This window comes from Protopterus annectens, chromosome 3.part0, assembly GCF_019279795.1.
Source record: "Protopterus annectens isolate FY-2018-M chromosome 3.part0, PAN1.0, whole genome shotgun sequence".
NCBI classification, from domain to species: Eukaryota; Metazoa; Chordata; order Ceratodontiformes; family Protopteridae; genus Protopterus; species Protopterus annectens.
The window spans coordinates 902283632-902311479 of record NC_056731.1 but is presented as its reverse complement, the minus strand read 5'-3'; the positions used below and the strand labels follow the sequence as shown (position 1 = coordinate 902311479).

Sequence of the window (27848 nt, the reverse complement as noted above, 5' to 3'; positions counted from 1 at the left end):
CTAAACTAATGAAACAACAGGCTGCAGCTATACTTGGAAATGCAGAACTCGGAACGAAAAAATAATAGGTCAAGTGAAACTAACAGAAAAAAATTATATAATACATCTGTGGAGAATGGTACTGCCAGACACACAAAATGGTTTAATTCTCATTTTGAATGAGAAAAAACTGCACAGATTGCTAAAAGACAGAGCAAAAGAAACTGACAATGAACAAATCCAGTAATTCAGCAAGATGCAATGCCTGTACTATAAAGTACATTTGATGTAGATTCCAAAGTAGGCACCAAATAACATGAAATGCAAGGAATAGAGAACTCCTTGTAGTAATGTTTGTGAGCTGAATCACACATGCTTTAGTAAAATCCATGAAGTACTATTGTTTGGTGAAAACAAAAGCCACTTGCTAAGCTAATTAACATCTTAAAAAATACTGAACTCCTCTGTTTACTAATCCTTTCCAAAGAAACTAGAAGTCAGGAGAAGGCAGGCCATTAAAAACATTTAGAAGACACCTTTCTTTGAAATTAACAAGCCACAAGCTAAAATAATGAATGGCTCAACCTAAAAGGTGTTGTGAGTAGATCAGAAAAAAAGAAGCATTGTGATTAAAAGGCTGAAACTTCCTGTAGGTAACCCTCCCCCTACCATACACAGACAAGTCTCGAGCATGCTCAGAATTAAACACTGCTCAAGGTAAACATTGCAGAATGTAAACAAACGCTGGGATTGTCCCTTTAAACTTGCTTCTGTGCAGCCTTTTCTGTTCTTGTTATATTGTAAGACTTGTATTTCTTATAACTAAAAAGGTACTTGTTTACTTTAATATCTTTAACACGCACAACACTCACTGAAATGGCCCCCCCCACAGAGAGATTTAAAATACACTGACTGCACACCATACAAAATGATTTACAATATAACATGCAGTTTATATCATGAAATGTTTTATGCAGATACTAATAAAAATTGTTTACTTACATTTAAACATTAAAGACATAATGTGGGATATATGCTTTACAGTCCACCCACAAGTTTAACAAAGTCAATAGTCCAGTTTATCAGCCACTTTCACTTGCAAAGCCATACTTCACAAATGTGACTGATGCTTTCTAAGCTCACATTTATGCACTAATTTCAGTGTTGCTGGTCTTCTCCCTGATAATCTCCATCTCCCAACGATAGACTCTGTTTCAAGTCCAAGGTGCTCGTAATTCTTCTAGTCAATTCCTGTTTTTTTCTTCTGGTCTCTCAATCATTTTCCTTTGCAACTTTGGAAAAAGTTTCATTGCCAAAGTCTCTCTATGAGATTTACTGTCAGAAGAATGAGGAGCAGAGTCCCCTTCTGCAGGGTCACAGGGTCATTTTTTGTAGGATAAACTTTTTTTTTATTTTATTTCCACCCTGGCCTGTTCCTGCCTCAAAAAATTTATTTTTTCCTCTAGGACAAAATATTCTGCAGACGACCTGAATCTCACAATTGCATCCTGACATTCCTTGATAGCTTGCTTTATCTTGCTCCTTGTCAAATTCCCTTTCCTTCCTTCTCCCCAACAATCATTCACTGCTGTTGGGTCTATGTATACTTTTTCTGTTCTTTCATATACCCAGACTGGCAGATCTCTTTCACTTAAGACTGAATTTTTGATATCAGAAAACTATCAGAAGGAGCAGCAAGAGTTCCAGTTTATTCTGTTCATACTATACCAAAAGTCCCTGCATCTGGCTTTATTACACACCAAACTTTGTCCATTTTTCTTTATTCTCCTGGAAACAGCTGAAAGGCTGTTACAGCAGACTCATTTTAGGTAGTTTTTTTTAGCTGTTTTAAATGTTACATTTGTTTTAAGTGTCAAACGTGTTTTCTGTTAGTGTTGTATTGTGATGTGTCGGATGGGGATCTGACAGGGAAAGGGTGATTTTCTGTGCTCCATATCACACACAATTCTATTAAACTTTGGTGGGCTGTCTGTACTTTCTTACTCTTCTACTTGTCCCCAAGTCAATATGTGCTGACAGTTGTATGAGACAGATTACTAACTAGTGTGGGTCCTAATTCTCAACATGGATTCAGTTAGGCTGGTGGAAGCTAAGAGGGCACATTAGTTGGAGTGTTCAGTGCAGTGGCAATGCTGTTTCTTAGGGCAGGGATAAAATGCATCAAAATACAGTGTGGTAGTACAATTTAGCTCTCCAACAACTAGCCTTTGGGATCCCACTACTGCCATATGGCCATATTGGGACTTGGAGCTTTTCTCCCCGAGCCTCTACTGAAAATGGACATGTATCCAGCTAGACTAGCCCGTTTAACAAATGTAAAATAAAATAAAGTCCCTCTCTCTTGACAGCCAGGCCTTAAGTTGGTTTTCATCCTATCTTGAAAATCGCAAACAGGCAGTTCTCTGGGATAACCATCTCTCTGACCTTCTCCCCACCTCCATAGGAGTCCCTCAAGGGACCATCCTAGGTCCTCTTCTGTTTTCCATTTTTATAAATGATCTGCATCTAGCCACTCCTCTATCCACTTGTATTCAATATGCTGATGACACAACCATCATTTGCTCCGCCAAAACCCAGACTGAACTTCACTTGCTAACACAAAACACCTTCACCACCATTGTACACGGTTTCAAACCACTGCCTCCTCCTAAACCCCAAGAAAACCAAACTCCTGATTTTTCCACCCACTCACCTATCTCCCCCTATTGACTTCACACTCACATCTAACAATGGCACACTTATTGCTCCAGACCAAACAACGAAACTATTGGGTATTACTATCGACAACCAACTAAAATCTGGCTTTCATATAAACTCCACCATAAAATCAACTAACAGGAAACTTGGATCTCTATATAGAATCAAATCTTTTTTAACACCTGAAGCTAGAACTATAATAGCTAGAACCCACTTAATCTCTACCCTATTATATGCTTCTGCTATATACACTAACCTTTCGAAGTACAACCTCAAGAAACTAACCATATCATACAACAACATAGCCAGATTTGCCACTGCCTCTCCATATAAAACTCACCACTGTTTGAATCTTTTAAAACTAGGTTGGCTGGAATTACCCCACCTCATACAATACTATCAACTCACTATTGCACATAAAGTCCTTTATCACCCTGTAAATACACCAATGCTCTCTACACTTATAACACCCTATCACAATATGAGACATCTCCGTTCCTTCAACAAAACACTGATAAAAACTTCTAAATCAAACAATGTAGCAGGAGACTCCATATTCTCCAACTCAGTTGGCAAAATTTGGAATCAACTTCCACCAGACCTCACAACACTGACTTCTACTCCACTATTTAAATCCAATCTAAGACTCTACCTAAACAACCACAGGCTATGTTCCTGCAACGACCCTGGGTAACCTTTCTCACTCACCTTGCTTCCCTCCTTTACTCTTCACCTGGCCTTCTTCATCACTTCTCTAGCTTACTTAGATTTCCCTCCTATTAATCCATCTCTCTATCCCTCTTTATTTATTTATATTTCTTAACCTAAATACTTATGTCTTTGAATAACATACCTTAACCTAGCATTATTATCTAACCTAAACTTCTGCTCTGCCTCACATGGAAATCAAATTTTCATATAGCCTGTATTTAACCTATGACATTATGTTTATTTTTATTATTTCTATTGTATTACTTTTTGTATATTTTTAACTTGTTAAGTAGTTGTTAGTGGAGTTTTTCTCCTCGGGCCTCCACTGAAAATGGACTTGTATCCAGTTGGACTAGCCCGGTTAACAAATGTAAAATAAATAAAATAAAAAATAAAATAAATAAAATAAAAAATATGCTTTTGAGATGTGATACATAAGGAACTATGACAAGTGTATAGGAAAAAACTTCTACCATCGTAAAGAATGAGATATGCTCCTTTTCTGGAGATCTTCAATGTTTATGACCTAAACATGAGCACCTTTCCCTCATTGTGCACTTTACTAGCTTGTTGCTACAAGGGAGGATAATGTAACAGTTCAAACTAATTTAGAAATGCTTATGCTTTCTACATAACTGCAGGAAAACCCTGGCAGGTTCAGGCAGAGTTTTGTCCTTGCACTATTCCAGCTGAAATATTACAGCAAAACATTATTTTTTGTAAGGGGACAAGGAGATTCTCTGGCTGGTGTGATTAAGGTACTGCAGAAGCTTCGCAATTAATAATGTAATGAGCTTTTGTTTCTTACTCTTCATAAGTTTAGCCAACTATGAATGACTATCTGGAGAAAGGTAATGCAACACAGCAATTAGTTAAAATACACTCTTTCTCTTGGTAGAAGTCACAAAAGAATTCTATTTGGCTCATGCAACATGATTATATTTACAGTTACTCAACTGAGACTTTAATATGATGCATTATAAACATTTTTTCTGACTGAAAAGCTTCTAGAGATAAATACCTTTGGTGATTACTAACACAGACATTTTTTTTCTTTTTTAATCCCCAGGTCGATACAGTTGTGAAATAACTAACCTGACCACCTTTGTTTTTTGTGGTATTTACATATTAATCCAACTGAAATTGTCAGGTATGTGTGTATGGGTTTTATGACTCTCAGAGTATATTAGGGCTTGACTATTTGATGAAGTCTGTTGTTTTCATTTGGGTACTAGGGTGAGGTAAAAGCGATGGCACAGTTAAGCAGATCCAGTCTATGCTGATGACTGGAGGGGTGAAGTAAGTTTTGCTGTTTTACAACTCTGCCGCTGTGTGGTTAAAACCTTCCTTCTCAATACCTCTTTTCACAGTTTAACCCATTGAAAAGTGCATCAGCACTTCAGCTTTGCATCATTTTACAATGGATTGGTCACTCGCATGCAATTAACTAGGCAAGTGAACTAGTACAAGACTCTTTTCAGCTGTAAGTGGGTGCAAAAGACAAAACACAATGTACAATTGAATGGTGCATCATCATATATTTTATAGATCTATAATAAATGTGGTCAACAAACATCTGCAACAAGCAGAGTTGGTAAAAGTAGTATATGTGACACAAGAATATTGCAACAGCCACCGTGCTGATATATAACAGCATTAATAAAAAGGATAGGAAATTACAGTTAAACATTTTAGATGAATAAGATACTAATACCAAGAATGCAACATTTACCCAGCTCTATTAACCATTATCATGATTACACTTATGTTTTTTTGGTTAGCTTTCTTTTTCCCAGTTATGGTTTTAATCCTCTTAATTATAAGACTACCATTGAGAATAAATGCAACAAGGCTGCCATGCTAACATACTAGTCCTATTTGGGCTATAAATGATATGGGCAGCCTAACTAATGTCACCAGCTGTTTTCCCAGTATTCAGTTCACAGGATGAATAAAATGCTTGACTTAGTAACTGAGCATTTGAAAAGGCAAATGGAGAATTTTACCCCCCCCCCATTTACTGTAGCTATATACATTGGGTAGGTAGGCTATGGCTAGCACCCTTAGCACAACCATAAACAAGGCTTCTGAATGTCTTGGTGTGGAAGATCTGGGCTTCCTGGAAGTAGTTTAAATGTGGTTTTCACTTACTGTTCTAGCTAGTTCACAATGTAGTCAAAAACAGGCAAATGAAATGTGTCCTGGGACTGAGTAGACAGTTATTCTGCACTGAGGATTCACTTTCACCCCTCCTGAATTATAGTGGTGTTGAGGTCACCCCTGTCAGAATGGTTATCGACATCAGGGACATTAGTTGGAACTCTCTGGAGTGGTCTGCTGCATTCACTATGATTCTCAGCGTTTTACTTTTCACTTCTATTTTGTGAGACTCGTTTAACTGTGTTTATGCAGAACTGTAGATATAAGTGTAGATATAAGTGCAAGGAATCAAGGAGGAATAAAACCTTGAGTACAAGCCAGGTAAATTACACAGGACATTTACCATCTTGATCATAAACATTTCTGTTGAGCATTTGTAATTTATGCCTGTCCAGGAGTGTAGTAATATCCCATCATAATGGTAAACAGCCTCAATATCCATGATTAGGGAACCTGGCAAGGACCAGTTTCACCTTCCGCAATTATTTGTCAGTTTGCATTCTCAATGTGGATTACAAGTATGTGGTGATGGTATGGGCTTGTAGGCAAAGACATCTGATTTAGGGCTAGTCCACTCTAATCTACCCTGCTTATGCCACACAGACTGCTATGAAACTGCATACGCACTGACCCCAGGGCTTTACACTTAAAAGGCTTTTAATAGAGCTGTACTGGCCATATTTGATGGCTGAACTAGTAGTCACAGGAATCTCAGAAAAAAAACAAAGTTACTAATATCACGATTCCTCGGCTGGGATGCCTTCTGTGTGTAGTCTGTATCTCCTCCTTGTGTTGGTGTGGGTTTCCTCTGGGTGCTCCCGTTTCCTCTCAAATTCCAAAGACATGCATTAGATGGATTGGAGACTTCAAATTAGCCGTGTGTGTGTGTGTGTGTGTGTGTGTGTGTGTGTGTGTGTGTGTACAAGCATGTATAAGTGGGCAGTGTGAAAGAACCAATGTGGCAGGGTTAGCCACCCAGAGGTGTAAACCTTGGCTCTAGATGATTGTCACAGCTGAAGTGATGCACCAACCTCATGTGCAAAAATGGGTTGGGGAAGAGTACCATTTTGCTCCTTGTCTGTGCAACAATGAATGAGAGCTTTTTAGCAGCAAAAGACTAAGAATCATCCTTTGTTACATAATGCAGCTGATATTCTCTCTTCATTCAGAACTTTTTTGGCAAAAATGTACTTTGCTTGTTGTCATCTCAAACAGTAAATAGAACAGTTGTGCCTGGCAAGACACAGAATTTGCCCACTGCAGGATTTTACAAGAAAAGAAAATGTCACATCTCAGCACAACAAAATAAAGAAAAAGTGTTTAAAAGTGATGTACTATCAGGGAAAATTAGGCACAACAAGGAGTAGACGACACAGACTTAACCAGGAAAAAAAAAAAAAAAGATACCAGTCAGATTTGCTGAAATACCAAAAAACAATTTGTAGCCATTTTCTTTAATACAAAATGCTCTTTTCGGCATAGAAGAAATGGTACTATAGTGCATGACAGAAAAACTAGAAGTCTGGATGTAAGACAGCTATTGCCAATCCCCTTTTCTCAATTTTTAAGATGCAGTTGGGGTGTCTTGTTAACTGGTGCCACCTAGTTGATTCAGTGCCATTCTCTTACCATCTTTAAATGCCATAAATGACTCTCTCAGGTCTTCTCTCACACAATCCATCCATCTCTTTTGTTGGACGTCCTTACTTACTCTTGCCTTTTTCCCATCTCTCTCAAATCATCACCACCAAATCATCTTCTGCTTTCATGCATGTGTCCAAATCACCAAAATCTATTCTTTCAATTTCTCTGCAATTGCAGCTACCTTGGCTTCTGCTCTAACAACATCATTCCGTCATCTGTCCCACAGTGTGCATACTACCACCTGTCTCAGGCACTTCATCAACTCTAGCTTCCTTGGTTGCTTTACCTTCACTGCCCATGTTTCTGTACTATACAGAACTACTGGTCACACTACTGTTTTGTACATCTTTTCAACTTCTTTAGCATTCTTCTGTCACATATTACCCCCTGACACTCTGAGTCAACTGGCTACAACCGATCAGATTCTACCTTTGATTTCCTTATTCACACTTCCTTCTTCTTAACCAACACACTCAGATATTTGAAGTCATTAAACTGTTCCACTATCTTGCCATTTATCTCAATTTCTTGCCATGGTAACTGTCTTGCTTGTACTCAGTTTCATCCCATGTGCCTTCAGTTTTGCATTCTATTCCTCAATCAATTCCCAATTGTCCTGTTATGAGTCTGCCTGTAATGTCACATCACATCATTTGCATGCAACAGCTTTATTGATCCCTCCCATCCAACCTGTTGGCTAAAGTAGTCCATCACTAATATGAACAACGGTGGGTTCAGAGCTGCACCCCACTTCTACTGGAAACCACACAGAGTCCAAACAATGCTCATATTTTGGCACTGGGTTCTTGTATACAACCTGCATTAATTCTACCAATGTTTTTGGGGCTTCAAACCATCACAGGACTGCCCTACTCAACTTTCACTGGACCTTGTCATATGTTTCTCCAGGACTAGGAATGTCCAGCTGGACTCTTCTCATTTATAGCTTCTTCTCAACTATCTGTCTTACTGAAAACATCGAGTTGGTTTATCTGCATCCTAATGTGAATCCAAACTGCTAATCTCCCATTTTACCTTCTATTATTCTGCATATCTGTATGCAGATCACTCTATTCAGCACTTTCATGCAGTGTGACAAAGGTTGGATACACCTATACTGCCCAAAGTTGTGAATCTCTCCTATATTCTTGTACATTAATACTAGAATGCTTTTTTCCAATTATTTGGGCTACGCCTTTCTCTTCATACTGCTAGGAGTACTCTCAGAAGCCATTTCACCTCTAATTCAGTCTATCCGCTAAACTTTACTTTTCTCTTTACACCTCTACTCTTACTTTATACTTAAATTACTTATGCCTCCTGCTTTTCCTACTTAACCTGTTATCCAATTTCCCATCTCTGTCTCTTCTCCTGCTACTATACTCCCTACTATGTCTAATCTTTGCTCTCTTTGTGGCTATAACTCCCTACTGTGGCTAACTTGCTCATAACTCAACTGTATAAAGCAAAAAATGCAGGCCCTACTAACAACGGTCATCATTATGTAATGCCTCAACCTAAAACTGTAAAAGATGTGTTCACAGTCTCTGTAAATATGTTAAATGTTAAGCTTTAATGTTATGTTACTAGTCAATGTTAAGTTTGGTACTATCTATGTAAATTTGCATTAAGCTTGAATGCTATGTTACTAGTCAATGTTAAGTTTGGTGCTATGTAAATTTGAATGCTTCTGTATACACCTTATATTTTGCTTAAAATTTAACTGTGAAGCTTTTCTTCCTGGGCCTCCGCTAAAAATGGACATGCATCCAGTTGGACTTTCCCGGTCAACAAATGTAAAATAAATAATAATAAAATATCTACTTTGACCTCATCTGAACCTGCTACTTTCCCTCACTTCATTTTCCTTAGTGCTGCTCTTACTTCTTCTACGGTTGGCTTTTTTCTTTCTTAATCCTAAAGTGTGTTTGGGGGAACGTAGCTTGTGGGGTGTTCTTCATTTAGAAGGTGCTGGAAGTACTCCTTCCATTTGCCACAGAAGTCAACCCTAGCTGTATATTAGCCACTACTACATGTGATCTTGCGACTGTCTCTCTTGCCATTTGACAGAAGTCTGTAAGTGCTTCTCCTTTATTTCTGTCTAACCTTTGTGGTTTTGAGCAGTCTTCAGAAACTGTATTGTCTGTCCTGATATGAGCAATCAAATCCTCTATTATCAGTACCGACTTATGTTGCCCTGCTTTATCTAGTAGGCTCTGCAACTGCTGCTTGAATGCACTCTTTTCTTCACTGTCACAGCCCTACTGTAAGGGACAGGCTGAGATTATAAATATTGGCCTGTCATTAACACTGGAGTCTGCCACGAGTCTATTAATAATCCTGATGACACGTCTCTCTGTCTTCAGAAGACGCCACTCATCACAGTTCCCACACCATGTCTTGTTTTTCTTCCCCCTGAGGAGTAGACTCTGGATCCCATGCCAAATGGCTTTGCTGCACTGCCTTCTAACCTAGTTTTCCTGAATACATAGAAGGCCCAGTCCCCTTACCATAATGTCATCCATTTCCAAGCTGCGTCCTTATCTGTATACTTATGTTCTGTGTAGCAATCATCCTTACTTTATTTTGGCAGGTTGATTTGTTTACATCCAGCTTTCACTCAATATGGCTAACCCAGGCTTGGCTGTAGCTTATTGACCCAGGCCTGCTGGGTTTTGTGTTGGCCAAAAAAGGCACATATATCTCTCCCATTGTTAGCATGGGTACCCTAGTGTAAGTTGGAGTAGGCTGAGACCTCAACCCAATTATCAATGGCAAATACACATGCCCATTTTTGGCGGCAATAGTCAACATGACCAAATCGCCTAGAGCCATTTTTACACTGTCTAATGGCATGAACTGACATTACAGCATAGTGCATTAGCCCACTAAACCACTCAGTGTTCTCCTATCTAGAGGATACTGTACACCACAGTTGATGTCTAAAGCAGTTGGGCCACACACTATTCATTTTTGGGTGAGTTTAAGGTGGAAAAACTCTGCATGGTTTAGGGAGGTGGAAAGAACCTCACAGAGACAAGGGGAGACCATACAAACTCCACACAGGCATTGGAAGGAAGAGTCAGGATCTACCCTATACCATGAGCCAAGGAGGTGAAGACCTTAACCATTATGACCAATTGTGGAGAACAAAGACGGAGAATATGATTTGTGCATTTTAATTTACAGCAAACCAGGTTACATCACAGACAGTGTTTAAATTACTTACTGCATTTGTTTGCTCTATCTGCCAACCTCTTGCAGATCTTGAATCTCTGTCTTTGTTATGACACTCAAATAGGTAACAAAGCTAGTTCAATGAATTAGTAAATATATAAAGCTGCTGTGGTCACTCATTTATACATCAAAAGTGCATGCAATATCACTTCACTCTCTTGCAAAAATGTTACATCCACATAATGAATACATGCATTGTTTATCCATAAACTGCGCAATATCTAGCAATGCAAACAAGAGGAAACAACAAATGAATCTCAGGAAGACCCTTAAAATGAACAAACTATTAACCTTATAAATGAATTTTTATGTCACAACTTGTATGGTTTTGTAGGATACATTGCATGCTACTTCACTATCTTGTCTCTCTCTCTCATTCCCTCCTACTATAATGCTGTGGTCTATCATTGATATAAGTCAATATTCCACATCGATTAATGCTTGCCTTTTATGTCTCAATGCATTCTTATAGCAGCCACCACCCCACCTCCAAAATAAATACATAGATAAGGACAAAAAGGCATTTCAGAAAACATGCTGTACTAGGACAAGAACATACAGAGACTGAAGCACTCAGTCTTACTTTGTGCACTGTTTGACTATACGTTACCCATTACACATCTTTCCATGTGCATTAACTTGTATCTACAGCATAAAACAATGATGTTTAGCTACTTACTGCAGTGCAGGATTCTCGTCAGTCAAGCCTTGCAGCAGTACATCTTTTGCAAGCTGAAATACTGCTTTAGAGTCGTCTGCTTGATTTTCTGGGTCTCTGAAATAATAATAATAAAAAACAAATTACACTGTATAAAGATGGGTGGCTGGCTGTTTTTAATCTCTCAAACACCAATGTAAACAGTAAGCTGTGGGTCATGAAAAATGCGCAATTAAAATATTATAGCACTGATTAAGGTTACTTCTAGAAGAAGCCCTACTCAGACTCTTATTTCCATCTTGCAACTTGCATGCATCTAAGTTGTAAGGCCAGATTCTAAAAGACCTGCTCTAGGTGTTATTTACACTGGTGTTAGCCTCCCCCAACTCTGAAAGACTTATTCCTGGTGTAATGACTTTGGTGTAAGGCCCATCTATAATGCAGACTTACACTGGGGACTGGATTCCGAAACCTAACTCTCTGTGTAAGTTGCAGTGACAGCAAGTCTTTTGGAATCCAGCATGCTATCCATATGACATCATGACGAAATAAAGCACAGCAACAATACTATTGTGACAACTACAGCATGCAATGGCATCATAAAAAACATACAGCTCTATGACTATAAATGAATGCAAACTATTCACAAAAATAATTTAAAAGAATATGGATCCATGGTGCAAAGGAATGAGGCCCTGACTGTGACCCAAATAAATGGGGTTTGGTTTGCAGTTCCCACACAGCAGCATCCAGGCAGGGAGAGGGAGGAGTGAAGGGGCATTGCTCAGACACCTCTCCTGGGCCCAGGGGGAGGGTGGGGTTTTCCTGTACTTGGAAGAACATGATGTGGTACGGTCTCCTCCTGGTTGAGACCACCGTTTATGCTGTGGGGGGAATGGCAGGTCTGTTTGGAGGAAATGTCCCTGTGCATAAGTGAGGGGTCTCTGTAGACAGACCAGTATATTTCACCTTCTCAGCACTTATCTGATTGTGGGTTATTTCAGTCAGGGAGAAAGAGAAAAAGCTTTGAGCCACTCCTGATGGCTGCATGGAAGACAACTCCTCTTGGTTATCTCTCACCTGGTATGGAACAAAGTCTCACAGACCAACAGTGGGACTAATGATTGCAAGAACAAAAAAATAATTAAAAAGCAAGAAATGTAAGACTTATGCAGGTATACAAATACATCTCTGTCTTTGACCATACAAACATGTTCACAGCAGTGGCACTTTTACCTAGCAAAACCAAACTAAAGCCCCCCTTCAAATTCTATATCTTAAAAATGCATTATGTGTGAAACTAGTTTTTTGCTAAGGTGCATATTTTTAAAGACAATTTAAAAAAAATTAAATTTTGTCCCGGTTTCTCTAAAACCTCAATATCCAAACGATCTACTGATTCTGTAAACATGATTAACACCACTGTTACTATAAGAACTTTTTTTCCTTGCTTTTGAGTTCTTAAGGCCCCATGCCTACCAAGCATCTTCCTAACACTTACTATAATTCAACAGCTTCACTTTGGAGCTGAGGATCCTCCCAGAACCACAGGGGCAAAAGCCATCCAGAGGGGCTATCATTTATACAGCCGAGGACTACTTGTGCCTAAGCGCATTTCTACAGGCTCTAACTCCCCCTATCGATGGTTGGGAGATGTGTATTTTGTAACACAGAAGAGGCCCATAATGCCTTTCCTGTTCAGGTACATGCTTCTATAAACTTGCTACAAAGGCTAACACCAAGCAGTGTGTTGGTGATCCAAACAATCTCCCAGACCAAGATCTGTATTACTGTCCTTCCTTCAAGAAATTTGTTACTCCATTTCCTGCTCTGCATACCATTTCAACTACTTGGTGGAAGAATTCTGGGTAAAATAAAAAATAGAGGAGAGAAAGGCCCAAAATCAAGGACACATTTTAAAAAATATTCTTACAAATTTCACAAGTTGACATAATAGGTTTTGCATTAGCATGCATTTTTTGAAGGATATGAAGTCTGAATCTCAAAGTTACGTAATTTAGTGACTTCAATTCTCAATTTTTGTGTCCTTCGGCTTTTTCCTGGTTAGGGGTCGTCACAGCGTAACTCCGGTCCACTAATGATTGGTAGTTGACTTTTACATGCTGAGTTACCAGCCCTGACGCACAACCTTCAATGAAGGTACGCCCTTTCACGCATGTCTCCACACAGAAGACGCTCTAGCTGAGAATCGAACCAGATGGTGTCTTACTGTGAGGCGACAACGCTACCGCAGCACCACCACCGCGGTTGACTTCAATTCTCAATGATTTGCCAAAAAAATATGAATGCTATAGACCAAAATATGAGGTAAAAATCTGGACATTCTGAGAAATTCTGGACAGTTGAGAGGTATACTGCTTTGCCCTGTCTTCACGGTCAGGATGGGCACACCCACCTTACTCTGCTAACTATGTCAGTCACCCAAGCTGCTATTCAAACTTAGGTCACCTAGACAACAGCAAGTGCATTATCCTTCTGTCAGTGGAGCTGTTTTACAGTCAGAATTTTGACATGCACACACTATACTCTCCATGTATTTTTGTTTTGTGAGGCAGCTGCTGAAAGCACAGTCTGATTCAGAGTTTTATTTTAAGAGTTGTATTGTATGATCTCTCAGCTTCAGCAATTCTGTGGCCTACTGTGTAGCTGAAAGCTTCTCTTGGCTGTTTTAACCAAATCAATGAGAGCTAAATGACCCACAGTATAGTGAACAGTGGTAACGCTATACACTGCCAACAAGCTTCATTCTATGGTCCTGGATTTGATTTCCTTAGGCTCTACCTGCCTACTCTGACTCTTAACAAGTTACTTAACCAAACAGCACTCAAAGGTCATCCCTGAAAGAAATGTTTGTGCTTAGTCGCTGTACCAAGTTAACAGAATTAAGAAGGCCTCTTCTCTCCATCAAAATATAATTTCTTCTTCATTTTCTAGAAGAAATTTTGTATCTTCTCCTTTCTTCTAAAGATATGAAAGGCAAATTTTCCCTGAAGATCCTTGCTGTATGCCTCACTCTTCGTCCTCAGTATCAAACCTAATCATTCCAAAAAAAAACTCTTGGCTGCTACATCTTCTATAAAACAGCTCAAATCGGATAAAGTCATAACCCACATGCCCAAACAGAAACAATTATTGACATCGAAGTGCAACACCATGTAAGCACTCAGATATATCATAGATCAATAACGACTTCTAAGTATGACCAACAAAAAAACTGAATACTATTGCATGACAATTATAAGAATCAAACAGACTGTTTAGCCAGGCCTTACTATGGTCTGGGCAATTCAGATCTTGTATCCCAGCTCAAAAATAATGTCCTTAGTAGCACTCATTTCTTCACCCAGTATTCCTGACAGAGTATACTGTAAGAATTTTTTGAAAGTCTCTCAATGCATTAAACTCCCAAAATACATGTTCCCATTTACCCTTTTCTTCCCCATCACACCTCCAACATTTGCCATCTACCTGAGGAAAAATTCTTTATAGAGTCTGTATGGGGTATAAAAGTATCTATGCAAACACATCCAGGCAAAAATCCTAAATATTCTAGCTTTTGTTGCATATTTGTGAGTCATACATATATCCTTTCATTGTTTCTTTTTGAATTGCATATCTAATCTAATCTCTCTCTCTTCCCAATCTTTTTTGACCTCTCTTGAACGATTCCCATAGTTATCGTGCAATATTTTATATGCCCTTCTAATTATCCCCTTTTTAACAGCAGTTTCTGTTCTAGATTCAGTTAAAACTGTACTAGTACAGGTCTTTAATTTAGGATTCCCTATCCTTTTTCTCTTTGTCTGCACTCTGATATCAATCCCTGATGGGAAAGGCAATCACTAGCCTGCAATCCAAATGTCTTCGTGGCCTCTTCCCTTTCTGTTGCTCTTCCTTCTCTGATTATTCATGCCCAATGTCTTGGTTCCTTTGTCAACTTCCTCCAGTAAATTGCAGCCCCCTCTTGTCTATTCTCTGCACCCTTAACTGCAGTCAGCCCTATCAGGAGAATCTCCTTTCTCCATTCCAATGTTGGGTTTGTTCTTAGTATACTTTCTGCTACTTTATGAATATAATATTCTGTATGACTGGTGTTATTCTCATTAAGGATCGCATAAAAAATCCCATTTTTCCTTATTTCTTGAATTACGCCCTTACTTCATCGTCATCCCTTTCTAATTAAGTGTAGCTTTCTACCCGTGTTATACAAAAGAGCCTTAATTATGTTGCTCTAAAATATCCCTTCAAATCAAGTACTCCTAAACCACCTTGTTCTATTTGAAGGATTAACTTATTCCACTTGACACTTGCCCTCTTCCCCTCCCACCTCCCAAATAAAAACCTTCAACGCTATTAATTACTAACCACAAGTTCTCCTCTGGTTGGTAAAATATGTCTGACTAAAGCAACAAAGCATTTTTACTGCTTGTATCTTGCTGTCTATATACATAAGTAAGAGCTTCCTATCTTGCTGTCTATATACATAAGTAAGAGCTTCCAGTTTCCCAGTTTTTGTATTATCTTTTGTTTAGTCTTCTCCCACATATCCTTAGCTGCCATAACTGAATAATTTTTAATCTATATTCCTAAACACTTCATTTCGCCATGTTCCATAAATATGGGTATTGCTGAACTATTTTTATCTTCATTAATTTTAAATCCAGAAAAACCAGGAACTGGCTCAGAATATTCCACAATACTGACGTATCAACTTCTGGTTCCATCAGGTTCAAATATCATCTGCAAGTAAAGCCAACTTTTCTTTATTACCATGCCAACTATATCCTTGAATTTCTGAGTCCCTTATTTTCTTTGCCAACTGTTCTAAAATAATGCCACAAATAACAAATGGGAAAGAGGACACCCTTGCCTGGTTCCTCTGTTTAGACAAATTATCAGAGAGGAACCCTCTCACTTTGATTTTTGCCTCTGATCCCTCATATAGCCTTCTAATTAACCATATTATTGTATCAAGGAATGCAAATGCGTCCAATGCCCTACTCAAAAGATCCCAGCTTACTCTGTTGAATGTTTTCTCTGCATGAAGACCCACCAATAGTAGCAGTATTTTCTTACATTCTACCTCCCTCTGGATCATCACTATTATATTGTTGTGAAATGCTTGCCTCCCCCCTCTATAAAACCAGATCGGCCCATATAGACTCTGGCATCACCTTTGCTATTCTTTTAGCCATTATAGACAAACTCTTCATAATCATGGTTTAAAACTGAAATGGGCTGGATCAGATGAGTCTTAATCTTTATGTATTACAGCCACCAAAGCTTTTTTCCAGGATGCCGGTGCCTTCCCTCATTTTAAAATACTGTTAAACAAAATCTTCCAGATCTTTATCACTTTCTAGTTCCTAGCTTCCAAACTTCTACTGTAATACCATGTATTCCTGCAGTCTGGTTATACAACACCATTTCTATCTTATCTCCTCCTATCTTGACTGTTAGTTGTTGAACCTCATCTACCTTTAATTGTGGTATATTTAAGTCTTGCATAAATATTTCCATGTGTGTTTTTTCTTGATTTCTCCAATTCTATGCTTTATGCAAATGTTCATAAAATTTCTATAATACCTCTATAGTACCTCTACAGGATCTCTGGTTATTTTTCTTGATACAGGCTCCCTAAGTATGGCAAGAACCCTTTCTATTTTCTGTTGCACAAGCCACTGTGCCAAATTTTTTGTGCTCTGGAGTATTATCAAAAAACAGTTGCTTAACAATCTTTCTAAGCTCATGCATATTATCCAGGTACTCCTTTATTTTCTCTTTAGTGCTTTGCAATTGTGCCTCTTCTTGTTGTCAGATTCTCCTTATTTTGTAATAATTTAACCTTCGTCAGCCCCACTAAATTATTTTTATTACTTCTTAGAGAGTTATGTTTGTTTTATTTCTACCTTATTTTTTTAAACTCTGCTTTCATTTTATCCCACTCACTAGTTATAACTTCTGCAGTACTTTCTATCTCCTCCAATAATTCCCAGAAAATTTCCATTACCCATTCCTTAAATTCCTCTCTTTTAACAGGTATTTGGGGAAGGGCCAGTGTCATCTTTACTTCATTAGCTTCATCTTAGTAATAATTGGTGCTTGATCTGACAGAGTTGATCCATGTGCATCAAAGTTCTTAAATGCACATGTTTCTGTGAAATATAATTTCTGTCAAGTCTAACCCAATTATTGTACCTGGGGTAATGATATGAAAATTATCTCTGAGTTCCCTACTATTGAATTCATGTCTTTCATACTAAATATTTTCATAAAGGTCTTCAGAAATCTTCCCTCTTTTATTACATTTTCCATTCTAGACCTCAAAGATGCATCCTGATTGTTGCAAATCAAATTCCAGTCCCTGCCTATAAAGGAATACTCCCTGCTGAATGCTGATAATTTATCCCCATTTTTTAAGCTACAATATGGCAGTTTTAGGTGGAATATATACGCTACTGTTATCCTTATCCCTTCCAGTAGCTACTTCTACAAATCTGCTATTATCTTTTTTTTCTTCTTCTATCACTACTGGAGCTCCTCTCATAATTAATAGAAGTACTCATTTCCTTTGTCCCTGATACTCTTCAGAATTTCCATCCTGAAATCCTTTCTTTATCAAATTCACATACTCGGTTCTTTCCAAATGTGTCTCCTGTAGCACTGTCATCTGAAGTCTGCATTTCTTAAAAAGTAAAAATATTTAATTATATTTTCTATATCTGTGAGACCAGTCACATTCCAAGATAATATGGAAAGTGTTGCCATTATGATAAGAAGTCATTACTCTGACCGATTATATTAGGTAGATTTTTTAAATGTATTATTTCTAGCTTTTGTGGTGCGAGCACGCATTAATATTTAGTAAGTTAATCCTTCATACAGTTTTTTTTTTTTTTTACCAACATTGGAACCTCAGTCCCATTTTACAAGCCTTTTTTTACTAAAAAACATAAAAAATACCCTCAAAGCCTGTTGACTTAATGCAAACACATATAATTATGTACATCTTCAAATAATGAAGTTTAACCCTCCTAATAGCAGCTGTCTGTCTGGCACAAATGTTTCTAATGCATGACTTAATTACCCTGAATTTAAGGTTATCCATGCTAAGATGCATGTTACTGCCTGTGCTTCTACTCACACTAACAGATGTCTGTTTGTTTTTATCTTTATTCCCCCGCCTCCAGATTTGAAAACTTACTGCCCTTAAGTCCTAAAGGAGTGAATTATTTCATTTTGCAAAACAAAACAAATCTTTTATGATGTAAAGTAGGTCTTACTGTCATAATTAGTTCTGGTAAACCATCAGAAGCAGAAAGTCTTCTCAAATGATTAATAGTGCCTTGAGATGCAACTTTAGGTGTGCAAAATGCTACTGTGAATTTCAAATATGTACTCACTACCCAAGCTCTGTGACATACATAGATGAAGTCCTAACTATGACCAGAGTTAAAACAGTGGCTCAGGCACTAGAAGAACCAAGCAGGAGAGGGTGGGAGAGACAGCAAGTTTTGCCAGCTCACTTATATTCAGGTGTGAAAATTTGTTTCCTCTAGCCAATGTTCTTGTGCAAGCAGAAGCTTGCAGGATGACAATGGCAGCAGGACGAGGAGATGTGAGCTTGGAGTGTCACGATTGTGATGACAGCCCTCATAGGAGTATATGCCTGAGCATACATATGAATGGGGAGGGCAAAGAATGCCCCTGCAGTCATCCAAGTGCTTACATCAGCCAGCAATGGGCAGGGTTAAAGAACTGACCATAAAACACCCTAAAAAGGGAAGGCTGATGGTCATCAGACAACAAGGTAAAAAATGACAAGAAATGTACATTCCAGCAAAAGAAATGCATTCTTTCCAACATCCTCCTGGGAATTCTCCACTGTGTAATTACATTAATCCAGGCATTTTCAGTTTTTATCTGCTGTACACAATTTTGAGGTATGCACAGTTTTGATTTCTTTGGCTAGATTTTACTTTCATTTTACCACCACGGTCTATGAGGAGGTTTTCCAATGCAACACTTCTCAGAGTCACTTAGACAGATATACGAGTACCCCATTAAAAAGCATTCAACTAAAAAGTTAAGTCATCTTTTGTAAAACATTTTTAAAGACTAATCAACAGTTTCAGCTGTTGAACAAGGCTCAAAACATTTCCAATAGTTTGGTCAGTTCTAGTGTCGTGGGGATGACTCTTCTGCCTTAAAAGGAATACACAGAAAATATTCCTCAATCAGAACATTTATATATGCTGTGATTCCTTCGATATGATTATCCAAGACCTCCAAGTAACTATCGCTAGACAGTCCATAAGAATTACTACTGTTCTTGAAACTTCTATACCCTACAATGAAAACTACTGGCTGACAATATTATTACCCAACACAGAGTTCTTGCAGAAGCCATTGTAAATAAACTGTTATGCTCGGCAACTTAAAATGTCTATCCCAGAATACCGATGGACATTTTTAGTTTAAAAATCAAAGCAAGTGTTTCTTAATTTGAAAATACTTGTATCAAAAGAAGGATCTTGACTTATACGCATGCCTTTTTATTCACTGAAGTTTGACATGCTATATCCCTGCACCAATGCCATAAAGCTACACCATCACAAGCAATGACTTGATAACTCAAGCTCACACCTTTTAGCTTAAGTCAGCACTTTTTGTTATATTTCTAAAAAGCATTTTCCATGAGTAATTTCCACTGTCATCTCATATTTTCCTTCACTTCACTGTGTGCAGAAGTGCTAACACTGTGCTGGTTAGATGTGAACTTTCTCCAGTAAATACGCAGACCAAGAAGTGCCTGTAGTTTTAGCAAGCATGGTAGAGGAAGGACATCAATGAAGGGTTTTCAGCTTCGTGGTAAAAAGGTATATCCCTATCCTATCCTGACCATGTCCTAGACATTCCATCTGTGATTTACCAAACCTTCATTTCACAGACTCTCAGTCTTGTAGAACTTTATGTAAGTTACTGAGATGCTCACTTTCTGTGTTTCCAGTAAGCAGCAAAATACACATTTAAGTAAATTACATTCAAATCCATGAATATGTGTGTGTGAGTACACTGGTGTACAGGGCTACATTCATGCAAATGGAGTGTGACTAGCAACAGAGCAATAACAATAGGAATGTCAACACATCTATTCTGCTTGTATCTTCAAAGGGGAGGCAGTGAAAACAATCTGGGGGCACACATCCAATTTGCGAGGGCCAGTAATCACACTGAGACCATAGCAGAGCTGATGTAGCAGTAGGAGAGTGAGCAAAAGAGGGGTGCACTACCACATAAGTAGGTCCAGTTCCCTTCATATCTCCTCTGTAAGGCCACACAGGTGGCATTAGCCCACAAAGAGTTAAGTAGGGTCTACAGAGAAAAAAAAATAACTACAGTACAACGGCCTCAGCACCACCTTTCTATGTAATGTGGAGATCATAGCCAGATGGCCAAAATCTTGCTGTCCACAGGAACAAGACCAGCCTGGCAAAGCAACACAAATGGTACCATCCAAGATGTAATGACCCCAGGAAGAGAAAGAGCTATGGGAGAAACCAGTTATCTGAGGTCAATGACAGCTAGCGGGGGAAAAATAAATCACTGAATATATTTTAAACAATTCTTTGAAAAAGAGATGGTGCAGCACTCCCACCACATGGCACCCTAGTATACACAAACAAATCTTTGTATTAATCATCAGGTAATATTTAATTCTTAAGCAGCAGCTAAACCAGTTTAATAACAAAGTTATGTTACTTAACATGACTATCAGCTATTCCACTTGCGGAAGAGAAAATATGTCCATACTTACTCTCACCAGATTTATGGTCAATTTAAATTACTTTGCTTTGTTTATTTTATTTATTTATTTTTTGTTTAACAAGAACAATTGAGTTGCCTATTCACTACTGTCTCAAGCTATTTACATATTTTTCCTTTACCACAAATTGTAGCAGTATATTTTTGTAAATCTCTGGTGCTGTACCCTGATTCACAAAAACAACAGTTTTAATACAATGCAGTAAAAATATAATAGTATGTAATAATACAGGCTTGCAACGAGTCCATTCCATCTGCCTAAGGCTGTTTGCATCTTATATTAATATGGTTATCTAGAGTTTTTTAAAAGTTCAGTATTCATGTTGTCTTATCCCTTTTTTAATGAAAAAGAGAACACAAAACAGGGTAAGGTATCACCTCATATAGAGAAAATAAAGTCCAAACAAAAAGAGGTAGATACCCAATGACGTAGGACTAGATTATTTGAGATTATTTCTGCTGAGTAAAGGAATGAGTAATAATGCCATTATAAGGATTACTATGTTATTGGAGATTGTTTTGAACAATAATGTGTTTCTCTTCAATGGTGAATAATATCTGCAAACCAAAGGTGTGGCGATGGGGACATCTTGTGCCAACTCATATGCAAATCTTGTATTAGCGTATTGGGAGGTCACCTATATATTAGAACATATGAGTTTCTCAAGTAATATTAGACATTACAGACGTTTTGTAGATGATATTTTTTTGATTTGGAAAGGAGATACAGAAACTTTAGAAGAGTTCATGTTGTATATTAATGGAACTACTACTTTCCTAGTCTTGACTATTACAACATCACCCACTAAAATAGATTTCCTTGATGTTACATTAATTTTAGATAGAGGTCATTTAACAACAGATATTTATAAAAAACCTTGTAGAAGGAATGCTATTTTGCATAGAAATAGTATGCACCCTCCACATATCCATAAGAATATTGTAAAATCAATTGATACGTCATTCACGTATCATAAGTGAGATGATGCTTTATCTACAGCAGTTACTACCATGCAGCAAGAATTTATCAATAGAGGTTACCATAATAAGGATCTATTAGTGATACAAAAAACATGCAGTGAGCGGATAGCATCACCTTTCATTAAGAATGACAATATTATGCATGAACTAGGATGAGAGAGAGGAGAAAAGGTTATAAATTCCTATACTAACACCAACAAATTGGAATATCCTACTATTAGATGATGACATCAAGGAAATAGTGGGTGACAGACCTGCTATTAGTTATAAGAACACAAAGTCCCTCAAACATTTGTTATGCTATGAAAGAAAGAATAGGAATAGGACTATTTAATATAGAAAAGGCACACATGCTTGTAGGAATTGCAACCAATGTGATTTTATCATGAACTCCCATGTATTCATACATCCTGACAGTAATATTAAATATGAGTTTAATGACTATGCAGATTGTAGATCTAGAAATGTTATATATCTAGCTGTAAAATGTCAAAGTTTCTATGTGGGAAAAACCAATAGAACTTTGAGAGAAAGAATTAGAGAACATGTCTATGCTATTCACAAGGAAAATGAAGGAAATGCTTTAGCTAGACATGTTATACAGAATGGGTCTACACATGTTTTCAGTTTTATGGTTATAGGACACTTACAAGTAACTGAAAGGTTAGGTAACATCAATAATACTACTGAGAAGGAAGAAGTTAAATGGATCATTAAACCTAGAGCTGATAAAGGACATGGTCTTAATGATAAATTGTCCTTGAAACCCTTCTTGATAGATAGGCCATTCAGACGCTAGTAGATAATATACATGTAATGATGTAGATGCATGATGAATGTATTTGTATTTTCCTATATACACACACATTATTATAGATATGTATAAACACTACATTATGTGTTTTTTCATATAGAGTTTTTATTATAATGCATATATTTCTCTACTTGGCATCTGCCCCCCCCCTTTTTTATTCATTGTTCATGTACTAGTCCAAAGTGTTTTTCATGTGACAATTTTTACTGTTTTTATTGGTTGTTTTGAATATTTAAGTGGAGTAAGCACAACTGTTTTTATTAAAGTCTGATGAAGCTCAAGGAATAAAGGATTTTACTTCAACTCTGATTTGCAGTTTCCTGGTTGGCTTTGATTGTCTTGGAGTATCTACCTCTTTTTGTTTGGACTTTATCCCTTTTTTAATTTTTCCAAATGTTTTAGGTTTCTATAATACTGTGACAAGAATGGACTCTATTCCTGAGTCAGAGTATGATTAAAGTTTATGAAATTAGCATTGCTTCTGTCTTTCATGGTTTTCAAAAGCATTCTTCTCGGCACCTGCAATGTACCCTGACTTGCAGACTCCTGCAATTCAGAGTTATACATAGCAGTAGAATATTTAAGTAAGTGTGAAAACTCCTTTTTAATGTCCCTGTTGGCCTTACTGCTACTGGAGTTATCTGCATGTCTTTATCCCACATTGCACTAGTTTCTGGTTACATATCTTGGTATTTTATGACATCATGACTTTCAGTACATAGAGTAACTATTTCAATGACCAATGCTACTTCTATCCTTTTTTCTTTGATTACTATACCTAGTTTTATTGCTTCTACTCTCTTAGCTGTTGGTATTGCATAACATCATGTGATCAGAACTTCATTTTTAGTAAAGCTCTGTGGTTCAGGATTCCAATGCTTTTCAGCTACTTGCAGGTTGCACTGTTTGCTAATCCGCAATGCAATAGTCTACCTGCATTTTTGTGCCTTTCAGTACAGACCTTCACCCATGAGTACATTGCAACCAGTAAGAAATAGTGCAACAGTTTTTAGTTCACCCTGCATTTAGCTGCATCTCTCACATTTTCTATCGGCTTTCTAAACCAACGAGCATGTAGCTTGCTGTCTTGAGTCACCATTATTAGCCTTTTGTCTTTTGGTCTGAGTTTACCTCTCCTTAACCATTCAAGCATCAATGTGGTTGTTCAGAAGTTCTCTAAACTTGCCACTATTGAGGGCATTCTAAATTTCTTCCCCTTTCTAGTTCTGCTCTTTGTATTCTTTCTTTTGCCCCCCCCCCCCCAACTTTCTGATACAGCCGGATTTTCATCTAGTTCTGGTCCGATTTCCATTGTAACTCCTTTCTTAAATGCTTCTCCAATGCTAAGCAAATATTTCATTTTAGACTTTTTCTTCAGGCTTTAGAAACTTCAGTATGTTTGGATCTGATGTCAACAAAAAGAAGTTATGTACTTACCATAACGTTCCATGTGAATTGTTCATCTCTCCTTCATTCTTAAACATGGGTTCAGAGCCGATCGATAGGGCTTGAAGCTCGGACACACTATGTGCTGAGGTAATGGCTACCAAGAAAATTGTTTTCCAAGAGAGGAATTTTAAATGGCAGGATGATACAGACTCAAAGGGTGGGAGAATGATCTGTGACAGCACAAAATTTAGATTCCAGGGAGCAAAAGGTTGTCTAACTGGCGGTCTAAGATGAATGGTACCCTTTAAGGCCCTACATAGTCAATGAGACATTAGGCTAGAACCTTCAGATCTGAGGTGGAAATTCGAAATTACAGCCAATTGAATCGCACCTTCATGAAAAAGCTTAGACAGAAATTCCAGAATACTAGCAATTGTGGCAACATAAGCATCAATATTACTCTGGGAGGCCCAAAAAGCAAATCGCTTCCATTTGCTGGCACACAACTTTCTAGTGGAAGCTTTATGTGAAGATACAAGAATATGCTGTACCGTCTAGGAAAAATCGTGTGACCTGGCTAGGTTGGGAATCGGAGCAGCCAAGCTGTTAGTCTGAGGGAATGAAGAGAGAGATAAAGGGGCCCCTGACGAATGTGTCAGTAGATCTGGAATTGGGTCCAGAATCCAAGGTTCCTCCAGTTGATAGAGTCGAAGGAAAGGAAACCAAATCTGTCGAAGCCAAAAAGGGGCTATCAAGATTAGAGTCCTTTCCAGGGCTTTGGCGTTCTGCAAGGACTTCGGAATTGGGAGTTGGTGGATATATAGGATAGGATCGCCAATCCTGTGTATGAGCGTCCCTGGGCTGTCCCCCTGTAGGGGGTAGGAATCAAGGGCAGTAGCTGCTGCATTCATCATTCATAGGGGGGCAAGGTCACAGCAAGGCTGGCTGGCCCCATCTGTGGAAAATCATCTCCAGCGCTCTGAGGGACTTTGAGGCCACTCATGCAGAAAAGAGAATGCTCTCAGTTTTTTTTCATCCCGCGATTTGATTTCGGTGTGTGTGTTGGTGCAGCACCCAGTGGATACCACCACCCTGTCAAATTCTCCTCTTCAAGGCCATTAAGGGGAAGACTTGGTTCTTGCTTGTTGGTTTGTTGATATAGACAGTCCACAGACATGTTGTCTGTCTGGATCGCAATCGTCCACAGAGGAAGAGAGTCGTTGAAGTGCTGCAACGCCAAAAGCACTGCTCTCAGCTCCAGAACATTGATGTGCAACTGTGACTCTGTTTCTGACCAGGTGTCTTGGGCCATTCTTCCCTGAAATAGCCCCCCCTCCACCCTATCAGAGATGTGTCTGTGGCCACCGTGGCTGACGGTGGAGGAGAAACAAATAAAACAACCCTGTGCCTGTTGGTTGGGTCAACACCAAAGAGATCCTTCTGTAAGGATCTGTATCTGTAATCATCATGCTCATAACATGTTGAAGTAAGAGTAAGAGAAGAAGAATTCAGTAAGAATTAAAGAATAAGATACATAATGTGGACATGTATGAGTGCTGCTGTATGAGTTGTAGCTTCATTTCTTACCTTTTTTTTCTACTTTTTTTTTTCTCATTTCAATTTTTCTCTTTGAAGTCCTAATTTAACCATTGGTACCAGGTGATGGTGTGGTGGTCTTACCATCTGTGGTGGTGAAATAAGTTGGTTCTGGAGAAGTGGTGTGATGATAAAATGGTGAAATAGCTAGAAAGATGACAGACTGTTAGGAGAAGTTATTAATTAAGAAGTGGATCCCCTGGACAGACAGAATTAGTTCCAGAAACAGCGTAAGAGCCAAGAGCCTCCAGTGACACCTCAGGGCCATGTCTACCACCTGAATCTAAGGTAAACACTCTGGGGCTGTTGTGAGGCCAAAGGGCAGTGCTCAAGATTAGTAGTCCTTTCCAAGCCAGGGCAGTGATCTCTGGATGATCTGGCCATTCTGATATAGTAATTGGGAGTTGAGATCTATAGAGCACATCCAATCGTCCGTTCCTAGGAACGGAAGAATCGAATGAAGTGTGACCATCTGGAAAGTCTCCTTTATGAAGGTGTTGAGTCTGCTGAGGTCCAAGATGGGCCTCCAGTCCCCTGTTTTCTTTGGAACTAAAAAGAATCTCGAGTAAGTTCCGGATCCTATCTGATCTGCTGGGACTGGCTGGATGACTCTTCTCCTGCAGCCTCTGAATTTCTATGGCTACTTGATCCTTGAGACTGGGTGGAACATCTGGGATTTTCTTCCTAACAGGTGGGGGTTCTGAGAATGGGATGATGTAACCTCTGGTAACAATGCTTTGTACCAAATAATCTTTTGCAATTCCTAGCCAGGCATCCAGATATACAGACAAGCGACCCCTGACTGCCTCCAGAGTAGGACAGTTGGGCCTCCTTTCAGGAGCACTGGTAGGGCTTACCAAAGAACTGATCCCTGTCGCCCTGATTTTATGGACCCCCTCTGCCGCCGGGGTGGCGTCTTCCATTATTGCCCCCTCCTGTGCCCCTGGAGGGGGGTTCACTAAGTGTGTTCTGGAAAGCTTCTTGGGACTTCCAACAACCACATTTTTCCACCTTTCTGTCCTTTGGGGTATGGCCTAGTAGGGGTGGAAAAATGGACTCCTACAGCAGAGTCTTTGCCTCTTGCTCACACCTAGTGAGAGTTTCCTTGACCTTGGGCCCGAAAAAAGACGAGCCATTGAATGGGGTGTTAACGAAGGAAAACTTGAAGGCTTCTGCAAAGGAGCATAAGCGCATCCAGGCACGTCTCTGCAGAGCTATAGCTGAACCCGCTGCCCAACTCGAACCATCGGCTGCATAGGAAATGAGCCGCATGGATGAGTTAACTATGGAATTAAGGGTATTAAGCTGGGCTGTCACCTTCTTGGAGACACCTCCATCTGTACTACCCTGCAGAGTGTATCTCTGAGCTCTTGTAGGAGATCTCTTTGAAGATGGATGAAATGAGTCAAGTAGTTGAGCGATCGCATAGCAAAGGTCACAGAACTAAAGACGCGTTTCCTGTACCTGTTCATAGTCCTGTAATCTCTATTAGGAGGATAGACAGTAGAAGAGGTTTCAGACATCTCTTTCTTGGTGGCTGCCGCCACCACCATGGCATCAACCAGCACTCCCTTAGTGAGGAACATCTTTATCATGGGGGGACGTAATGAAGTTGTTGGGCCTCCGAGGGACAAGTTCCACAGTATCAGGAGACTCCCATGCCCTTCGAGCAACCAATTCCATTAGTTCATCGAAGGGCGGAGTCACCAGGAGGTGGAAGGTTGAGACTCAAAGGCCTTCAGGAGCACAGACTCATCCTCGGTAGGACTGACTGCCAGTCACCCCTCTGCTTAAGGACCTCAAGGATATCAACAAAGGAGATATCCTCTAAAGGGGACCATAGGGACTTCTGACTCCTCTAAGTCGGTGTCTGATGTAAGAAACTCCTGTGGGGAGTCTAAATGCCTCCTCTTGCAAAGCTTCTTCCTGGGAACCTCATGAGTGGGTGCTTCTGGTGAGGTCTCAGTAGAACATGGGTCACCCAGTGGGGTTACCTGAGGCTCTGGGTCTCGACGCTTCATGGGGACCCGCGATGTAGAGGCAGAAAGTGACACTTTAGAGGAGGAGGAGGACCCCTGATGAAGTGTGCGTCTTTGAAAACATAACCCTCCTCAC

General features: G+C 39.0%; 1 protein-coding gene across 1 annotated transcript in view; it reads right to left on the bottom strand.

Moving 5' to 3' along the window:
* Positions 1-27848, bottom strand: part of PRKDC (protein kinase, DNA-activated, catalytic subunit) — a 4917417-nt gene that overhangs the window by 1268520 nt on the left and 3621049 nt on the right. The window contains exon 51 of the mRNA XM_044065724.1: positions 11129-11224. Coding sequence (XP_043921659.1) covers positions 11129-11224 — 96 coding nt within the window. The remainder of the gene's footprint in view (positions 1-11128; positions 11225-27848) is intronic.